At 41.7% G+C, this 19,505-nt stretch overlaps 3 protein-coding genes across 4 annotated transcripts; 1 reads left to right on the plus strand and 2 right to left on the minus strand.

The window, feature by feature from the left end:
- Positions 1-602: 602 nt before the first annotated feature.
- LOC131883753 (PAS domain-containing serine/threonine-protein kinase-like) lies at positions 603-4,473 on the minus strand. Its single transcript, XM_059231304.1, has 12 exons — positions 4,167-4,473; positions 3,851-4,094; positions 3,361-3,516; positions 3,183-3,293; positions 2,981-3,121; positions 2,792-2,920; positions 2,249-2,723; positions 1,991-2,181; positions 1,742-1,927; positions 1,415-1,675; positions 866-1,346; positions 603-717 (listed from the first exon to the last, which is right to left on the minus strand). The coding sequence occupies exons 1-12, from the start codon at positions 4,430-4,432 to the stop codon at positions 674-676; spliced, it is 2,685 nt and encodes an 894-aa protein (XP_059087287.1). The 5' UTR covers positions 4,433-4,473; the 3' UTR covers positions 603-673.
- A 6,467-nt stretch (positions 4,474-10,940) lies between these two features.
- LOC131883758 (mitochondrial folate transporter/carrier-like) lies at positions 10,941-13,196 on the minus strand. 2 transcript variants are annotated; one of them, XM_059231311.1, is made up of 7 exons: positions 12,558-13,194; positions 12,330-12,489; positions 12,106-12,243; positions 11,914-12,037; positions 11,737-11,850; positions 11,523-11,668; positions 10,941-11,096 (listed from the first exon to the last, which is right to left on the minus strand). In XM_059231311.1, the coding sequence occupies exons 1-7, from the start codon at positions 12,733-12,735 to the stop codon at positions 10,979-10,981; spliced, it is 978 nt and encodes a 325-aa protein (XP_059087294.1). In that variant the 5' UTR covers positions 12,736-13,194; the 3' UTR covers positions 10,941-10,978. The 2 variants fall into 2 exon arrangements, with proteins under 2 accessions (XP_059087294.1, XP_059087293.1); XM_059231310.1 differs by lacking the exon at positions 10,941-11,096 and having other exon boundaries at positions 11,220-11,668; positions 12,558-13,196.
- A 1,655-nt stretch (positions 13,197-14,851) lies between these two features.
- LOC131883759 (electron transfer flavoprotein subunit beta-like) lies at positions 14,852-16,723 on the plus strand. The gene is made up of 3 exons (XM_059231312.1): positions 14,852-15,218; positions 15,986-16,207; positions 16,282-16,723. The coding sequence occupies exons 1-3, from the start codon at positions 15,012-15,014 to the stop codon at positions 16,606-16,608; spliced, it is 756 nt and encodes a 251-aa protein (XP_059087295.1). The 5' UTR covers positions 14,852-15,011; the 3' UTR covers positions 16,609-16,723.
- The last annotated feature ends 2,782 nt before the right edge of the window (positions 16,724-19,505 follow it).

Consider the following 19,505-nt stretch of genomic DNA (forward strand, 5'->3'; position numbering starts at 1 on the left):
CTAAATTCAATTCACAATGATGGATTTCAGAGTGAGTGAGAGAAAATAGCTTACAAGTATTGAAAATCACAACTATTGGCATCATTAGTTTCCTGAAACATTCAAGCACCGATTGATATAAGTGACTCCACCCCGTGCCAGCCCCGAGAGGGACTCTACAACACTAACGGACTCTGAATGCAGATTTCGTAGATTTTAAAAGTGTAATTTGGAGTGGGTAAGTGCTAGATGGCCGTGAGAAACAAGGCCATGACCATCAAGAACGAAATAGTTTTTAAGTTTTTAGATTCGGGCATGGCTTTGCTAAATGAAACTTTCAAAACATTGCTTCAAATTTTAACTCACTTCTATGAACAACCACGGAACTCGTCACCTACACTGAAATTGTGCCACATGATGTCCTGATTTCAAAATGCACCCTCATGTCTCGGCATTTTTTTTTGACAAGATATGGCCTGGCTTCCCGTGCCTGGTTTAAAATAAGTAACGGTACTTGGAATGCTAAAAAACCATTCCGTTACCGTTACTTTTTCAGAAAAGTAACGCATTACCGTTAGCGTTACTCAAGCCTTGGTTAAACCTTACATTCTTGGCATTCAATATGCGGGAAAGTGTGATGCCAATTTATTGCATGTATTATCATTTGTTAGGGGGACAAGACACTCGATCCTTATTAATAATCTTCGTAATGATGTTTTGGTTCATATTCTTCCGGACCTGAAATAGAAAATATATGTCTTCAATTTCAAACAAAATTTGCTATGCAATAACGGCTCAGCTGTCTTTCTTGATTCACAGAAAGGTTTTTGTATCACAAAACTAAGATATGAATAGCTTGAACAATTAGACGGAATGAGTACTCAACTGCAATCCACAACATCTCGAAAATTATGGGCACTGACGTCAAATGGTTGCAAGGTCCACGGATGATCTTGAATGTACTGTAGGCTGGGTCGCTTCTTTGGATTCTTTTTTAGCATTTGGAGCAACAATCGCTCGCATAACTGTCCAATTTCCAAATAACGGCCCACTATCATGGGTTCGAAATTGATTATTTCCTCTACATTCTGAAAAGGCGCCTCCACGAACAAGATGATGTATAGTAAGATGCCCAGAGCCCATATCTCAGCTTCAGGGCCATCATACAGATTTCCTTGCAAGATTTCCGGACAGCAATATTCAATTGTGCCCGAAAATGTGTCGAATTGCTCACCGAATTCGAACTTGGTGGCCGAGCCGAAATCAATGAGTTTCGCGTGGAAATTCTCGTCAATAATAACGTTTTCATCCTTGATATCACGGTGCAAAATGTTTTTGGAATGTAAATAACCCACTGCCTCTACAATCTAAGAAAGAATTGGACTTGAGGGGTTTGTAGCCGTAAATTATAATCAAAATGAGCAATGTTTCAGACCTGTCGGAATATGTAGCTCGCCAAAGGTTCGGACATTAATGGGGTTCGATCCAGGAATTCAAATAGATCCATTCCAAAGCCATGCTGTTCCATGACAATTTGGTGATAGGACTCATTCTCAAAATGGTCCAGTAATCTTACAACGTTGGCATGTTGTAGATCAATAAGAAAATTCACTTCAATGGGTATTTGAGAACCAGAGGGAGAAGGAACTAGACAATCTTCCGATAATCGGCCCTTTTTGATGAACTTGCTTACATTCTGAAGAAAACGGAGATTCAATGATTTCCACAATCCGTTTCAAAAAAAAGGTAAGACAGCTCCTACCAACTTCTTATCGGACAGCCTGTACGATCGCGTGACAAATCCAAACCCGCCTTCCCCTATCATTTTGAGTGGTTTATAATGTACTTTGTAGTCTCCAGCAGTAAATATATCCTCACACTCTGGATATTCGTATTGGTGTTTGGGTTGACAATCATGCAACCCATGTTCGGCAGTGGACTTGATAATCTACGGAATAATCGGGTTTCCTTCGCTTTTTGAAATGAAAGCCTTATCGAGTGTAATATTCACCTCTCCCAAAGATAGATTGGTATGTTGACTTTCTCCTCGCACCATACTCTCATTCTGTTCTCTAACCAACGCTAGGTGGCTGTTGTTGATTGACTCTCTCAAGTTAGTATAATCCCGAGACAACCAAAGGATGACAGTTCCTTGAGCACTTTGTTCTTGAACTTGAGCACCTTTCCAAGTCACCACAAGATCTGAAACTTTCTGTTATGATATGAACAATACATTTTTAGGAAACTGACTGCTTAAGCCAATGCTCACCAAAAATCTCGCCATCCCATCGTTTTCCGGTCACTTTCGAACACATGGTGTCTTTAGATGAAGAAATGTGCAGTCGATCGACCTTAGATCTGATTGGTTTAGCAGGGGTCGAGGTGAGAACATCCGAAGTGAGAGCACCATCTTCCATATTGCGTCTTGAACTCAGCCTGGCAACTGATTTGGGCGATTCATAAACTTGAGCTGGCTTCTCTTTTCCGTTTTCCGAAGGACTTGTGTCCAAATGCAAACTTTCCAGACCCCACTCGATACTCTGGAGAGGTTGTGCAATTTTGGAAATGGGTTCTCCATGGAATTTGAGCTCGTCTAAATCTGAGACCGATAAAAGCTCAGACAGATGTTGACCTACAATCTCGCACTCTTGAAGCCCAAACATATCTACGGACACCACAGGATCAGAATATTGGACAACCAGATCCCTATCCACAATTAGCATCCCGACATCCTCCGGGAACGCCTGAAAATTCGTCTTAGAGTGAGACCGAACAAGTATTCGGAACTTTGAAGCGACAAGAGTGGGCTCACCGTCATTTCAAGAAGGAACGAAGGCTCTTCTGAGGGAACAAATTGGGCACCAAAATGAGAAATGGAAATGCGAACGGGGAAAGGAATTCCCTCCGGAGATTGAAGGCTCGTTTCAAATTCAATAGGAATCTGTGGAATGTGCTTATGTCATCTGAAATCAAAGCTGAGTATCAAAAGCCTTGTTTGTACCTCTTCGTGAGCATATGGTCGATTGCAATCAAGCAAGTCCTTTAAGGCCCAAGTCTGGTTTCTTTGCTCGGGAGTCAAATTCCACATAAATCTGGCACCTTGGTCCATGTCCAAAATGAGAAAGTTAGAATCCAGCAAAGCCTGTAATTGATTTATAATTTGTTATGTGAAACCCTTTTAAAAAGAACATGATGAAACATACCCGGCCTTGGAAAGAGGTGGAGGGATTAAGAGAGAGCAAGAGGTTCCGTTCATTACCCTGAGGCATCGCGATCTGGCCGGACCGACGTGTTGAACCCATGATAAGTTCGACCTTATTAGAATTTAAGAAAGAGTTCAGCTCCAAGTTCCAATTATACAATTGTATTGGGAGACTTTACTGGAATGGTTTGTGATCCGCCTTGAATGAATGCCTTCAGTTGACCAATCAAGGAATCTGAGGGCTCCATCAAAATATCTCGGAAAAAATTGGCTCTCCTTACATCAATCCCACTTTCATGAAAGACATCCTTCCCGATATTATTGAAGGTCAATATCTGAATGAAAAAAAAATAATTTACACAAAGGTATCTAAATTTCGAAAAAAAAGAAACATTTAACCCTGTATAATGTATATGTTATCAACAATTTGTTGATTGCAAATTTGCATCAGAAACAATAAAAGATGTGAGTCACCGAAATCAGCGAAAGAAACTGTTGGGACAATTTTGGGTCACCAGGACCAAGACACAAATTCAATTCTACCCAACTTGCAATTTTATGCCTAAAAGTTCTGAAATCCTTATGTAAATTGAGAGTAATAAGGACAAAAGTTGAAATGTATTTTCCTCCACACCCATCCAATCGTCAACTTATCGTAATTGTCCGTACATCGCCCTGTTCATTGAAGGTGAGCATTGCCTGTGCGGGAGGCGTGTCCCGAGCTCCCAAAGAGCGGTCCAACCCCCATCCATTAAAACTCCGATGATGATGGCGGGGTTTCTGGCCCACCACCGGCAAACTTTGGTTGACCTCGAAAGATCCGTGCTTAGACCAGTGAGACGGTTCCATCACAGATGTCCAGGCATGATGACTGTGATTGGCATTCAAGGTCAAGGCATGTCGAGGTAAGGTCCTAAAATTCAAGGTCATTGGGGGGTCAACGGAAGATACTTTGACTGAATGTAAGGAGATATGGGAGTCTCACCTGAGTCCAATTTTATGCAGAGCGGTCACGGGTGGGCTTCGTTGGACGCAGACGGGCTTGGAGCTCAGGTTGGGTTGAGATAAGGTGTGGAGCCGGTTCTGAGTAGGGAGGGACATCATGAGATGGAATGCGAAACACTGACAAGTGGGTGGGTGTGGTGAAGGGGATTGTTGTGACCCAACCAACGAACTGTGAATATACGTATGGCGCCTGATTTTCGAACTGTCAGCTACAGAAGAGATCAGGGCGACCAGAAAAGACAACATTTTCCTGTGGTGTGTCTGTCGGTTCGTTTTTATTCACTCAGGGTGAAATTAAAAATGGCTGTGGTTCGAATCTGTTGCGTTAGATATGAACTGAATAATTGCTAGACCCAACATTTGTAATTAAAGTTGAAGAAAAAAAACCACTGGATATGACACAAAAAACAAGCATTGACCAGGTCAGGAGGGCTGCAAGGATCATATTTGGCTGCCATATGCATAGCAAGCGTGTTTTCATAAAAGGTCTAAGGTAACGAGCAGGGCTCGAACCGTTACCGAAAAAAGGTAACGCATTATTGTTACTCTTGTGAAAAAGTAACGCCTTACCGTAGGCGTTACCGTACTTGCATCTTTTGCATAAAAAGGTAGTCCAAAACTAGGAAAAAACGTTCATGCAATGTTTAAACGTTTTGTAAATATGACGTGAAACAAACGATTCCCGAGATCTTTTATTTGATCCCATCAGTGGCAAGTAAGACATTACTTTGGGACTGAAGTTTTAAGAAAACCTTTAAGCAACTTTCTTTCTCTCATTGAGAAAAAAGTCACGGCAAGGGAGAGCAAAAACTACTGATGTGCTCAAATTGGCGATTTCTTTGTGTGCTTATTTGAGTTCAGTGTAGCTTAGATGTTCTGACTTTAAAAGTTTACTAGTTATGCTGATATTTTATCATTTGGTACTCCTTCAGCCATTATGAAATATTCACTTATATTCAAAACTTGTTGCTTTGAGTCTTTGTCAACTTATCAAAAGGTAAACCAGGATAAGGGAGCTGTTTTAAATCTATGGCTTATTACAAAGAGAATTGAGCCAAACTCAGAGTGTTTGTGATGCTTTAGCATCTGCTTTTAGTCTTATCCTGTGATACTTGCATCTGGTAGCTTGTTTTTGAGGCCGTTCTTTCAACCCTTTTCAATGATTTTAGATACCCTCGAATTTCATCGCGTTGTTCATAAAGTTATGTGCAATGAGGAGAACACATCACCATAAGAAACGTAATGTGGTTGGAGTGCATGAGAAGAGAAATTAGGAACCAAATCAATCTCAATCACTTTCTGTGATATCCCGGTGTTGAGCATGTTGTTCATGCCATCCAACTCCTTGTGGGTGATGTCCAGCCACAAGTACATGACACTTTTTTTTTTTTTTTTTTTTTGGTTTGGTTTTTCACGGGCTTTTCTAACCGCTACAGGGAATGTAATCCCCAGTACTATTAAAATGAAAGATTATAATTCGTCTATTTATTACCTTTCAATTTTTATATGATATTTGGTCTACCAACGAATTTGAGTTGGCAGACCGAGCTAATCCTTGAATGTAGGGTTGATCTGGAATGCTATCTAAAAATTTGTCCAAGTCTGACTTGAAAGATGCTACCGGATCAACAAGGCCTACGTATTCCCTACGAATATCAGAGGGAAGCAAATTAAACAATGAAGGAGCCCGAGAAAGAAGAGATGTGGACTTCATTGTTCGAACTAGCCTAGATTCTCGAAGACTTGAAGGTGCTCTCAAAACGCACATTAAGCCTCTACGGTCACTAGAATTGACCCTAAACCCTGGGTTGGGACAAAGCTCATGATACTTTTGAAAACGTACAATATCAGATACCTTTCGTACCTTCTCTGAGTACTGTACAATCCCAACCGTTCTAACCTTTCCCAATACGAGAGCTCTCTCATTCCTGTGATGTTCCTAGTGAAACATCTTTGGACTTGCTCGACCTTTTGCAAACCTAAATTTTTGTAAGCCATAATGTTGTATATCAAAATGTTTTCAGGTAAAAATTAATCTGATTGCTCAGTGCGTCAGTCAAATACACACTCTAGATTTTCAACTATTTCTCCAATTCTGAAATCCAGTTTCTTTGGTTTTGTTTTTTGCATCTTAGAAATTAGTTGCTTGGTTTTGTTTGCTTGGATCCCTTTGAAATTTGGTTTTCCTTCCTTGTTTGATCCCATCAGTACTAAAAACCCGTTCCGTAGGAGTAGTAACGAAATTGCAAGGACAAAAATACTGTAATTCGTTCCTTTTTTAGGAAAAGGAACTTCAATCCCATAACACTTTAAAATGCTGTAATTGTAACGAAACAAAAAAGCCACAAATTACTAGTTACTTGTTCCTTTTTCACTTTCCAGAGTGCCATTCAATTTTTCGTCTTTCTGTAATGAACTGAAAAAAAGAAGCTTGTAGGCAATCATAATATGAATTTAATTTCTTTTTATGTTTGTTTGTTTTGTTTTATTTGTTACGGAGTGTCAGATGACGGCTCTCTCGCTCGGCGTGCCGTCTGATTTTGTGTCCCAATGAGATATGATCTTGAAAGGTTAGGTGATTCCTTTTTTCTTGATGCGGGGAGATAAATATTGTCACAGGGCCGGTCGGGCACTCTTAGGCGGCCCTGTAACGCTATGTCATCTCCCCCCGGTATGTAAAAAGTGGAATAACCTAACCTTTAAAGATCATTCCTCATGGAGGGATGTTCCCGCTTTATTGTCACAGCCCAACATTGATTATTACCTCGCCTTTGGGAATGACCGCAGGTTTGCCCATTTAAGCTGTTGAAGCAACAACTCATGTTGTAATCTATTACCACAGAGAAGCTTAAACTTGGCTAGCCTGAGATTGAACCAGGATTCACAATTTGGATGATGCTATACTAATACGGTACCCCAGCAAGCCTAATTTCTTTTTAATTTCATATATCCTAAAGAATGAAGGTCAACACTGAAGATTGTGCTTGGTGTTAACAACAATGATTCTGTTTGTGGTTTCAAATCTCGTTATGTTTGCATTGCTTTATTTTCTATATCTTCTCACTCAAGTTCTCTTGAAATAAAAGACCTGACTCAGATCAAATCTTCCTTTGGCTTGAATATGTTGCACCAATTTTCTCAACTCTCCCTATACCCATCCATGATTTTGTTCTCCATCATTAGTGGCGCAAAGGAAACGATATCAGTTTTGGATGTGAAACATCTAAATAATATGTACTCCAGAAGAAGGTAATACATGTACATTTGATACTGACCTTGGGAAAGTATTTTGAATGTCGCTAAAAATTTGGAATATACTCAAAATATTCAATCAAATACTGTCAAAGATTACCTTGGCACAATTTCAAAGACAGTTTGAACAGCAAAAAAAATTAAAACCGAAGTTATCAAATCAGCATTCTTACGTTTTATTTTACAAAAAAAAACAATTGGTAATGTTACCCTTCCTGCTTCTTGCCCCATCCTGCATGCGTAAACGCACGGCAATATTCCCAATGCTGCTCCTGGATCCATGGACCTATTTCCTCTTCCAAAAGTCTAATGCAGGTGCTTGTATTGGCTTCAACGCCCTTAGGTTTGTTCACAAAGGGGGCCTTGCAGTAATTATCAGCAACACCCGCCCACACCATGACATGGGCTGGATGTTGGGGAACAAACACTATTTTACAGTATTTGGGAATTTCCTCAAGGTTGAAGGCCCACAGACCAACATTTTGGCGGTTCCAAGCTTGCTGGGCAATGATTTTTTTTTCATCAGTCCAAAGTATTGCAGAGCTTGGATCAGTGCCAAGTTGTTTTTCCATTTTTTGGCCTCATTTGCGCCTTTTGGCCATGGTGGCCTGAAAAAGACTTGCCAGCTAACAAACTTCAAGTCAAATTTGAACAGCCTTCAGAGGCTGGTTTTTGTAATATGTTACTCACCGGACATCTATGTCAGGCTTCAGTGGGGATTCTGGGCCATTTTTATTTACAAGAGCACAAATTCTCACTGATCTTTTTCATTTTCTCAAGGCTTATCCTCAAAGGTATCCAACTTCTTGCAAGAGGAGATAAGATCATGGGCAATGGTCTTTGCCTCTCAGAGCCTCAAAATAATGGTCCTTTTGGCCAATTTTTTTGTGCAACTGGATTTTTTTTCTCACAATCTCACAAATTCTTCCAATATTGAATTCATTCAAGTGATTTTGATACCAAATACTCTCAGGTGGTTGACCAATTGCTAGAAACTCTGAGCATTGCGTGAAAATTTAAGGTACCCTTTGTAGCTATGGTCAAAGTCTTGTCCGGTTTTCAGTGGTACACCCTGTACGCCTCCCAAGTTTCAAATTTCAAAAAGGTATGAGGCATGATTTCCCCATAAGATTGATACTCTTGAAATAGTTCAAGTTTGGAAAAGAAATTATTTTCCTATTATGCATTTACATTGGCTTAGCCAAACGAGCATGGCCAAGAATGGGAGTAATTTAGTACTAACGTACATTCATATAGGTATAAATGACATTGATTAAGTTTACTTTTTATTATTGGAGTCAAAGTGACAAGGCTGTTAGTAAGAAAGTTGGATTTAAGTTGGATTCATGACTCTCTGGATCAGGTCTCACCCCGGGTATTGATTCAACACTTGAGACCTTGAAGGCCCCCGTCACATCACTAATTTGCTAAGGAAATAAACAATGTTATTTATTTTTTTTCGTTTGGTTTTTCACGGGCTTTTCTAAGCGCTACAGGGAATGTAATCCCTAGTACTATTAAAATGGAAAGTTATAATTCGTCTAAAAACTTCTTGTTTATTACACATTAGTAGGGCGGGTAAAAACATTGCACTAAAAACGACCAAATCTTTGAATTATTTTTAATCAAAAAAGCTCCAAACATTCAAAACAAAAATTGCTCCGAAATGCATAAACATACAAGTAGGACTTCGAATTTCTGTTTCTTGAAACGCACATATTCCTTTGAGTTTGGTCCGATTGTATTTTTTGCTTCATTTTGCGTACTCAAGTTCTCGCGATGGAGAGCAAAATATCACTCCAGTGTGATTAGATAGATAGCTTCCTCAGGAAAGGGTTGATTTGACTTGGAGACTAAAGTTGACCTAAGAAGAAACTAGTTAGTGAACGCCCAGCTTGCTAATTAAATTTCGCACCAATCAATCAATGTTCTACTTTTCTTCTTGTTTGAAGGTCACTTGGAGTGGTTTTCAGGACTTGTCATTGACTGTCTGAAACAAATGTGTTTCATTTTGTTCAAAAATGGTCCTCATTCCTCATGCACGTTCGGAAATTTCTGAAAAATCTGTTTAACTCTAAATTCTATGTTGTTGCTTAACCAACAAGGGGTTACCCTGTAAAACCAGTCCAGATCGCTATGAAACACCTGGTAGATAATACAGCCATCAAACTGCCGCAGTAGAAAATTCCACTCTATCATAGTTACTCCACGTAGTTCGGAATGTTCATGGATGGCCCAGTTGCAATAAAAGCAAAAAAAAACCCTCATATTTATCCTTCTTCCTATTCTCTTCAATGGTCTTCCCTCTCGATGAACCCGCAATATTTCTGCCACACGCATTGATGTTTGGAAAAAAATACCATAGCAGTTTAGAGCTGGGCCGGCAATCTACGAATTTACGTGCTTAGTTCTTGAATTGCCAAAATATGACAAAGATGTGTAAAATATTACCCATGGGATTGAAAACGTCTAAATATTTCCTTTTTGAGAAAATTGCCAAAATATTTTTTTTTAATCGTATTGAAATTTTTAAAAAAATTCGTAGTGAAATTGAATGTTTTTACCTGCTCTGCTCATTAGCATAAACTTGTTGGCTGAAAAGGTTTAAATTTTAGGACTGTTTGAAACAAATATGAAACCATTAGGAAAGCACGGTCTTGATGAGGCGAAAATGGTGAAATAATGGTAATCTGACATTTTAGTACAAGTAGTTGTAATGAATAACACCATTATATTTTTTGGCGAGTAAACGAATGGGTAACAAATTACTATTTTTGGCCAAAGTAATTGTAACTGTAATCCGTTCCTTTTATTGAGGAACGACGAATGCCCTGCCGTTCCGTTCTCGTTACTTTTTCAGAAAAGTAACTCGCTACCTTTAGCTTTACTCAAAAAGTAACGCGTTACTCAAGCCCTGGTACTGAGCAATAATCTTACATCTAGTCCGAAAATTTCACTTCATATATCATGGTCCGCAAACCTTAACAGATGTCAGACTTTAATGGGAGAAATGGCACAAATAAAAACTGTCTCCCAACCATTAGCATTCTCACAAAAATGGACTGATAAAATAGACAACAGTCAGAGCCATAAAACAGTGCTGTGTTGATGGAATGTCCATGCGGGGAGCTGATTATCATGTCAATGAACTTGTTGAGAAACAACCATTTCCTTCATTGTTAGTAGAAGTCTTTCTTCTAGTGTCTTTTACTTTTCTGTGATTGTAGAGACGAAACACACCTCTAGTGGGTTTCCTCATTTGTTTAGGTAATAACTTGTCAGCGTCCTCGTGATCTAACTACTATCATGTCGTTTTGATTTGAACATGGTAGTCCGATGTGATGCAGATGGTTATCTCCACGGGAATTCTTCGGGGGTGTGGCGTATATTACTTTTCAAGTGAAGCATTGCTGACTGACAAACAAGACAACATCAGTAGGACAAATCACAGATGAACGAATAATAGCGATCCTTATATCGACCCGAAATGGGGAGAACGAGATGCAGGATGAACTGTATGTTTCTTTCAAAAACAAAATTCTAGCCCAACATATATTGACTTGTCTTCTCATAGACTGTGAAAGTGATGGCCGTGGCTGGGACCACCCGAAGCAAATTGGGTCTCAGCCCTTTGTAGAGTCCCCACCCGCCTTCGATTCTGAAAGCAACAATGAAGAGAGAGAGCCGGAGTGAGATTCGATCGAGGAGAGCGCAACTGGCTAAACAAATGGCAAAATATTGGTGGTTTAATCCCTTCCACGGCACAAATCCACGCACAAACTCACGAAAGAATAAGAAAACATATTATTTCACGTTTCACATGGTCCATCTTCTACATGTTGGCAAAGCGATGTCACACAAAGACTGTTCGCGTTTTGATCACAGATGTATGAAGATATGTCAAAAATATCATCGTTTAGAAGAAGTAGGAGTGGAAGTAGTAGTAGTAGTAGTAGAGGGGGGAGAAGAGGAGGTGGGACGATTGGTCATCTTCTCGTAAATGAGAAGCACCATACAAATGTTCGGGAGCACGTGGACGAGGTAAGGGGTCAACCCTTTGTACAGACCAACCACGCCTTCGTACCTCAAAATTTTCTGGACGCAGTCTACGGCTCCCTTATATTCAGAGTGCTGATCCTGAAGTCGAGCTCGAACCACTTGGTATGGATAAGTGGTGACGGCAGCGAAGAGCTTGGACAAGGCCGCGAAAAACAGGTACTCCAGAGTGCCCTGGAAGGCCGAATGAAACGTCAGCCAATCGCCCTCAGCGCTATGAGATTATATTATATTCAACTCACCAGTTTGTGATCGATGGGATGCTGATTGAATATATTATAGGATGACTTCATTTCCTCATAGGCCATGAATTGAATAGCACCGTGGGACACGCCCCAAAGCCCTGGCACGAAACCCTGAGATAGAGTAAATTATAAAGCAGGGCTCGATTGATTTAAGATTTACCATGTTTAGGTTACCTTGTACAGACCGCGAATGCCCTCATATTTGCCTATCTTGTACAGGGCATCGACCATGCCCTTGTAAGTCTTGGAAGGATCCTTGGCCTGGGCCAGTTCATCGCCACCATATTGAAGACACAGCCTGTCAATGAGAGTCGGGAGGATCAGGCCACCACCATCCCATGGAAGGTCGGACCCTCGCCGTCTTACCTGGTTTTCACCACCCAAATCGGATTGGTCATGGCCAAGGTGAGGGCCCCGGCTTGAGCGGCGGCCATCATGTGCAATCCCGGACTAAGCTGGGTCTTGGAGTTACCCTCTTGTAATTCCGTTTTAATCGAATTGTAACTGTAGAGCAACGAAAGAGAAGTCACACCATGAAACACGAACCGGGTTCAACTCCTCATTCCAGTCAAGAGTCAGTAAACGCTTACAACAAGAAATAAAATCCCCAGGCGGTCCCAGCACCCGCCACATTAGGCGTGACGCCTTTATAGAGGCCTCGCACGCCCTCTTGTTGAAATATGGAACGGAAGGCGTGACGTAAACTAGAATACTGAGGGCGATGTTTCTCGATCGATTTCCCATCATCCACTGGAAGAGAAAAGCCAGCTTAATCATTGACCAGCCCAGGCTGAACCGGGGCCTGGTTTGGTCCTCACCCGCAAATCTGATCTTGAGCAAATCCAAAGGATGAAGTATCAAAGTGGAAACCACGCCTCCACTGACACCCGCCACCAAATGTTCGTACTTGATGGTCCGGAAAGTGGAGACCATCGTCCGGAAAAAGGAAGAAGAAGACGGCGGGGCCGGACCTCCATTGGGGCCACTGGCGGCCATGTTGAAGCGCGAGGCGGACCAACCCCCAACCCAGGCCAGGGAGGCCACGGGGTTCACTTAAACGGGACGGAGAGACTACGGGGGCCTGCACACCCAGACTCCGACCACCCGGGCCGCTCGAGGTGGGCCTGCCTGAGGCCCGGGATCCGTCTCGGGAAGAGGCTATGGAGGCGCATGGACCTAGGTTCTGGCCGCTTTCAAGATGGCCTCGATGTCCCAAACTCGTTCCTCAGGGTCGACCAAGGGCGAGCGAGATGGCTTTGAATGATGCGTACTTCGAATGGCATCAACAACCTAACAACCCAACGAAAGACCCCAGGAATGAGCGAGTTCTCGCCAACTCAAGATGCAGGCCAGGGTACTACTACTACCAGTCAAAGTGGTTCAGGACTATATCATGCTGTTGTAGTACGGCAACTACTACATGCATACATACAGACATACAGCTAGACAGTTTGACCATGTGTGGTATGCATGCTGGCAGCATGTTATGTTGTCCAGTGTAATTTTGAAGGTGGCCTATGTCCTTAAGCACCATAGGCTTGCAGGACGGATCAAACGGCTTTCCAACGAGTTATGGAAAGAAAATATGTGATCAGCATTATAGTTCTCAGCTCTTATTGTCCCGAATTTGTCTAAAGAGTACTATCATTTGAGATATTGGCCCAGAATCGTCTAATCAAAGTAAGCGGTATTTTTAGGTTGGGCCAGGATTGAGTCACCCTGCCTTACGTCCGCCATGCCTGGCACAAGCACAACATTGACTCTTTCATAAGCAAGGATTGTGACTTAATGCAGGATAGGAAAAGCCAGGACCTAAGGGAAGGCCGTGAAAATGACAGGTCCCAATGGCTAGTCTGATAGCGTCAGACAACTATAAAATAATCATAATAAACTTTATTGCAACCCTTGATCATGTCAGATTGTAAAATGTATAAAATTGTATGTATAAATATCATATACAAAAATGGATTGATAAAAGAATAAAATGGTCAAGACTGATAAAATAGTTGACTGGAGTGTGATATCACAATGAGTTTGACTAGGATTGGTTCAGTGCAGATGGAAAAATGAAATTGCAGGGAATACATAAACAGGTGGGGAGAGGTAAATGATGAAAATCTTGGTTATTACTGTAGAGTGGGTGGGTCAGATTGAACAGAGCTTTTGTCAGCTCCCGTCGTTGATGGCATTGGGTCGAGAGTCGGACAAAGTATTATTATCAATGTTTTGGATATAATTCATTGAATTTGTATATGGCATTCGAGAAATTTCGGGATCTTTTTCAACAATGAACTAATCAAAGTATGCTTGCATAATTTTTTTCAAGATGCATTTCTTTCATTGGTATGGGCTTCTCTTGACGTAAAAACCTATCTACAAATTAATTGAGGCACTAAAAAAGATGAATGTTATGGAAACATAGTAAATACTTAAATAGCCAAGAAGACACCTTGAGTGGCAGATATATCCATTGACTACTTTGTCTCTCACCAAGCTCCCTCTATTAATCTGATTTCAATCAAGTGCACAAAAACCTCAATTGCAGTAGACAAAGGACATGAAGGACACAAAAGACATCATAAGGCAAAGCCCTCTATCATTGTTAGCCATGACTCCTTTAAGTAGCAACAGAATGATCATGTCAGCACAAATTTTGAGAGGTCACTGGGGTACATTTCAAAACAGTAGAGCCACTAAAAACCCAAGACACTAAGTGGAATATTAAACAAAAACGTTTGTTTCTAAGGTTTCAAAAAGTCTAAAGTAAAAAAAAATCTAGAGGGGGAAAAGTAAGTCCAGAAGTGGCTTTTTCAGCTAAAGGGTACTTTTTAAGCATGTGAATGAGTAATATTGTGCCAGCTTATTGAAATGCAATGCTAAATGAACCATTCCTTTTATGGATAGATGAACTGGAACTCTAATTTAATCCCTTTACAAAGTACTATGAAGCCTCAAAAGTGCCAGTATTTTGCCAAAATTTGACGGTGACGTCATTTTCCTTTCCTGTTTCAATGTCTCAATGTCTCAACAAGCAACCCGACCCCTTAGAAAAATCCCCAACTTTGTTGTCTGTCTGAAAATCCCTGCGAGTGTATTTAGTCCATCTTCTATAGAGTGTCTTTCTGTTCCGGTCGCTCCTCAATTGTGACTTCACTGAGTTGTATGCACTTGAGGTATTGGGCCGTTTTGGGAGAATTGAAGCTTGGAAGGAACTGTCCGTCAGATTGTGAGCATCATCGATCAGCCCATTCGTCCGTGACAATATCCAGACCATGCGGATTCTAGTGGGTTGCAAACGCGTGATTGACTATGCGGTCAAAATCCGGGTCCGCCCCGACAAGAAGGGCGTGGTGACCGAAGGTGTGAAGCATTCCATGAACCCGTTCGACGAGATCGCCGTGGAGGAAGCCGTTCGACTCAAAGAGAAGAAAATCGCCAAGGAAATCATCGTGGCCTCAATCGGCGCCGCTCAATCGCAAGTGAGTCTAGTTCTCAAGGTCATGCCCGTGGATTACGGGCGAGTGGCACGTGATGCTCGTGGAGCAGTAATGCCACAGACAGGGACACAGATATGCCCTCTGTGGATATGCCTATCTGCACATTCATCATAGATATCGGGCTATTGAACAACCTAGCGCTTTAGTTGACTTCGAATGGGTGTGCAATCGGTTGGGGTGTAGAAATCGAGTTGATACGTAGTTAGGTCTGACCAGGGATCTATGGGCTTTGGGTCTCTTCAAGTTCTCTTGAAACCTTTTGGGGATTTTCAACAGAAAATGACCAAATATGGAGCTGGAGGGTTTTTTCACAACTATTTTCGATCAGGTTGGAGTTCAAATACTGTGGGGCATATGTGGTAGCAATAATATCGTAGAAGGGTCGGATGTTTTCTAGATGTTCCTAAAGACCCTGGTCATCCAGGGTCTCTGTATGGTCCCGGTTCATTCATTTCATGGCTGGTAACGATGGATTCAATCTTCAATCGTAATGGAAACCTTTAGCGTTTGAATCGATTCCAACGACCCAACTCCACTCCCAATCCATTATGAACGTCTCGGAAATTTCAAGAGACTGGATCGACGCAAAGTCAAACTATGTTATGATCGGTTGTATTGACCCGTGTCAATTAAAGCTTATTTTTGTGCATCAGACGGTAATGGTCATGAATGTTTGCCACCTATCTATTCGCTCATGGGAAAACGTCGCGTCCGTGTCCGCATTTAATGTGATGCGCACGATGTTCTAGGAAACGATCCGAACCGCATTAGCCATGGGTGGAGACCGAGGCGTCCATGTGGAGGTGAGTGCGGCTGAAGCGGAGACCCTCCAACCCATTCATGTGAGCAAGATTCTCGCCGAATTGGCCAAAAAAGAGAAGGTGGACTTGGTGTTTTTGGGCAAGCAAGCCATTGACGACGACTCTAATCAGACCGCACAGATGACGGCGGCCCTTTTGGATTGGCCTCAGGTACAGCGAAGTTGGGATTGGCTTCCAGTTCAATCCCAACCATCGATTACTCAACTTGAATTCTTTTCCTATAGGCCATGTTCGCCTCGAAAGTTGAGCAAAAAGATGATAAATTGGAGGTGGTCCGGGAAATTGATGGCGGTTTGGAAACAATTCGAGTGAATATGCCGTGTGTGATCTCGGCCGATCTGCGTTTGAATGAGCCACGCTATGCCACACTCCCGAATATCATGAAGGCCAAGAAGAAGAAGATGGACAAACTCAAACCCTCAGATTTGGGAGTGGATGTCACTCCACGCATTGAAGTTATTTCCGTTGAGGACCCACCTGTGCGCGAGGCTGGAGCTACTGTCGCGGATGTGGATGAGCTGGTGAGCAAGCTCAAGGAGAAAGGATTCTAGGTCTTGATGGCATCAAAAGTTTTCAAATGGCTGTATTGAGTCGAAACATGCCATGCATAACCCAATGCCGCATTTGACAGGTACTTTTATCAATAAAATGTTACAATTCAACAGACTCACTTGTTTCATGTTCAGACTAAAGCGGTGTTCATTTGAAAACTGTTCATAACATTGTGAAATATCCTCCAAGGCGCTCGTTTCTTAAAGTTTCAGGGAGTTTTGAATCACACGTCTACACAAGGCTTCATAGGGCTTGTCAAGTGAACGCGTTCATGAACAACTGACGTTTTTACATGGAGTAAAATCAAAGACAACATGCCCAGCTAACCCGCACTGGGCATGGTATTGCATTTGACATTTATTTCATTTTACCTGCGTGTCTAGGCAAATAGCATTGTGGTATTGAGCCAATTTGTTAGTGCGTTCACCGAATTAAACCAAACATGTTCATTTTGATGGGTTGTGTTACTTGTGGTACTAATGAGCGGATGGTGCGAGTAGACTGTGATGTTTGTCTTAGTTATCCCTTCCAAAAATGCCCAAAATGAAGGTGCCGGACCACATTTTTCCTTGAATTTCATTCACTTGACATCCCTTATTCCTTACATTTCTTTCATATTTTGTCAGTGTAAGTTGCTCATCAATTGATAAGGTAACTTATTGATTTTTATGTATGCGTATTTTTGAGCCAGTTTTGCGCAATATTTCATTGATTTGAAAGACAATTTCATTGATTTTGATTATTTTGTTGTTCATGTGTCTTTCATTTATTCTTCTAACTTTCATAATTAATTCTGAAATATTTAGTATATGAACAGAGTTGTATATCACAGTGATCATTATTTATAAAAAACACTCAAACGTTTTGTGTAGTATGGATAATCTTGTTTTATTGATACTAGAGCTACTGTCTTAATTCAACGCAATGAAGTAACTGGGCGGTCAGGGGAGAATCGTGTCGTTTCCTCTTTTTAAAGTCTCTGAGTAACGCTAGCGGTAACGCGTTACTTCTATGAAAAAGTAACGGTACCTGAATGGTTTTTTAGCCTTCCCAGTACCGTTTCTTTTTTAAACAAAGGAAAGAAATAACATATAGTGGCAACGTTGAGCTTAGGTTCGCCGGCCTCTTTTCCCGCCTCTTGCCAGTTGAATTCACTGCTCTACCTCTTTCCCTATTAATACCGTTTTTTAAAAACAGACTGTCAACTACCATCCTCTGACTTGATCAGATAGGGGTCCTTGAGATCCACCACAGTGGTGAATCCGACACCAGTAACCGTCGTTGCCGGATGCAACACCCCGCAGTGGTCTTTGTCAAAGCTTTGGGCCGACATCTAGCCAAGCGTCCCATGGGGGCCATGGCCTCAATTACTGCAAGGCCATAGGCCTATCCTCCTTCGCCCCATCAGGTCTCTGCCATTCATCACTTCATTGCCATGTGCCTCCCCCTCGTCAATTTTCCCATTGGGACTTGACGTGCATCTTTATCTTTGCATGGTCATTAGCCGACACCTCATGACTCGCCGCATGATCGACCAGCACTTGTTGCGTCACGTGCCGGTTCCACGTTTTGGACCGGCCCTCATCAACGCCAAAGACCAACATCTTGCCATGTGCTCTATAGGAGCAGTAGGCCCCTCATCATTGACTGGCCTCCGCATCATCGACCCAAATCAGGGTGCAGGACCACACTTTTTCCATGAATTTCCTTCACTTGACGTGCCCTTTCGTCCATTGGCACTAATTATCTTCAAGCGTTGTTTTTGCAGATCTGGATAGTTGTTTGTTTTAACATTTGGAGTGAAACATTAAATTGCAAAAGTGTTTGATGCGCCATCGGGTGTTGGTAGTCGGCACAGATGATAGAGAAGTGTAAAGCATTCCTCCTGATGAGGAAAGCACCTATCTTACCCCTCATCTTTTCTTTAGGCTAGCTCCCCCTCTGGATCCTCATGCCTGCATCAATACATAAATCCCAGAAAATATCCACTAATTTGTTAAATGCATCAAATGCAATCGAACTATAGTGAAACGCCATTCAATGAAGCTATCATGACATGACAGCGACGACGACCAGAGGCGCTAACAAGGCCCGAGTGATGACAGCAAATAGACAAGCCAAATTAATGGTGTCAAAGGATAGCTCAGTGCGCAAAAAAGAGTCAAAGTCACAAAGGCAATCAATAAGAATCAGGCAACTTCAATCAGGATTCCCCACCCAATATTAATAGTATAACCAGCATACGTTACGTGTACCTTCTTTAACAAATCACCCTAGGCCCTGCTAACCCAAATCACGCTGTCTCTTTTGATCTCCCCCACTAGGAATGTTAGGATCATAAATTAAGGAAAAGAAAAAAACTAACAAGGAAAAGACCGCCCTGACAAGAGGCCAGTTGATATTCATACCCTGCCTTGCCATCTACACCGGCTCTTTCAACTACTTTTATACCGTAAGGTTTATCTTGAATGTATTCATTAAGTTTTAGACACTCCAGCCCTTCCGTTATTTTGCCATTGGTCAATTCCAAGTCGACATCCGGTTCAGTACAGTCCAATACTTTTAAAAGTGAAAGCATATGTTAAAGCCGTTTTCTTCTTGAACAGAGGCCCTGTCCTGTTTAACCTTTTGCCAGTGCCACTTTGACAATTCTATAATTTAGATGAACCTTTGTTAAACTTTAAGCGCGATCTTGATCAATTTTTGCAACTGGTACCTGACCAACCTTACGTTCAGGGATGTTTCAGAGCTGCAAGCTCAAACTCATGATCAGACCAATTTTTTTATCAAATATGACTTAATGGGAAATCATTCCCAAGCATTGGTTAGAAACCCGTAAAAAAAGATACCTTCTCACACTGATGACACCAACTTGAAAGCCCTCATAGAGACACAG

This window comes from Tigriopus californicus, chromosome 7 (genome assembly GCF_007210705.1).
Source record: "Tigriopus californicus strain San Diego chromosome 7, Tcal_SD_v2.1, whole genome shotgun sequence".
In the NCBI taxonomy this organism is placed as follows: Eukaryota; Metazoa; Arthropoda; class Copepoda; order Harpacticoida; family Harpacticidae; genus Tigriopus; species Tigriopus californicus.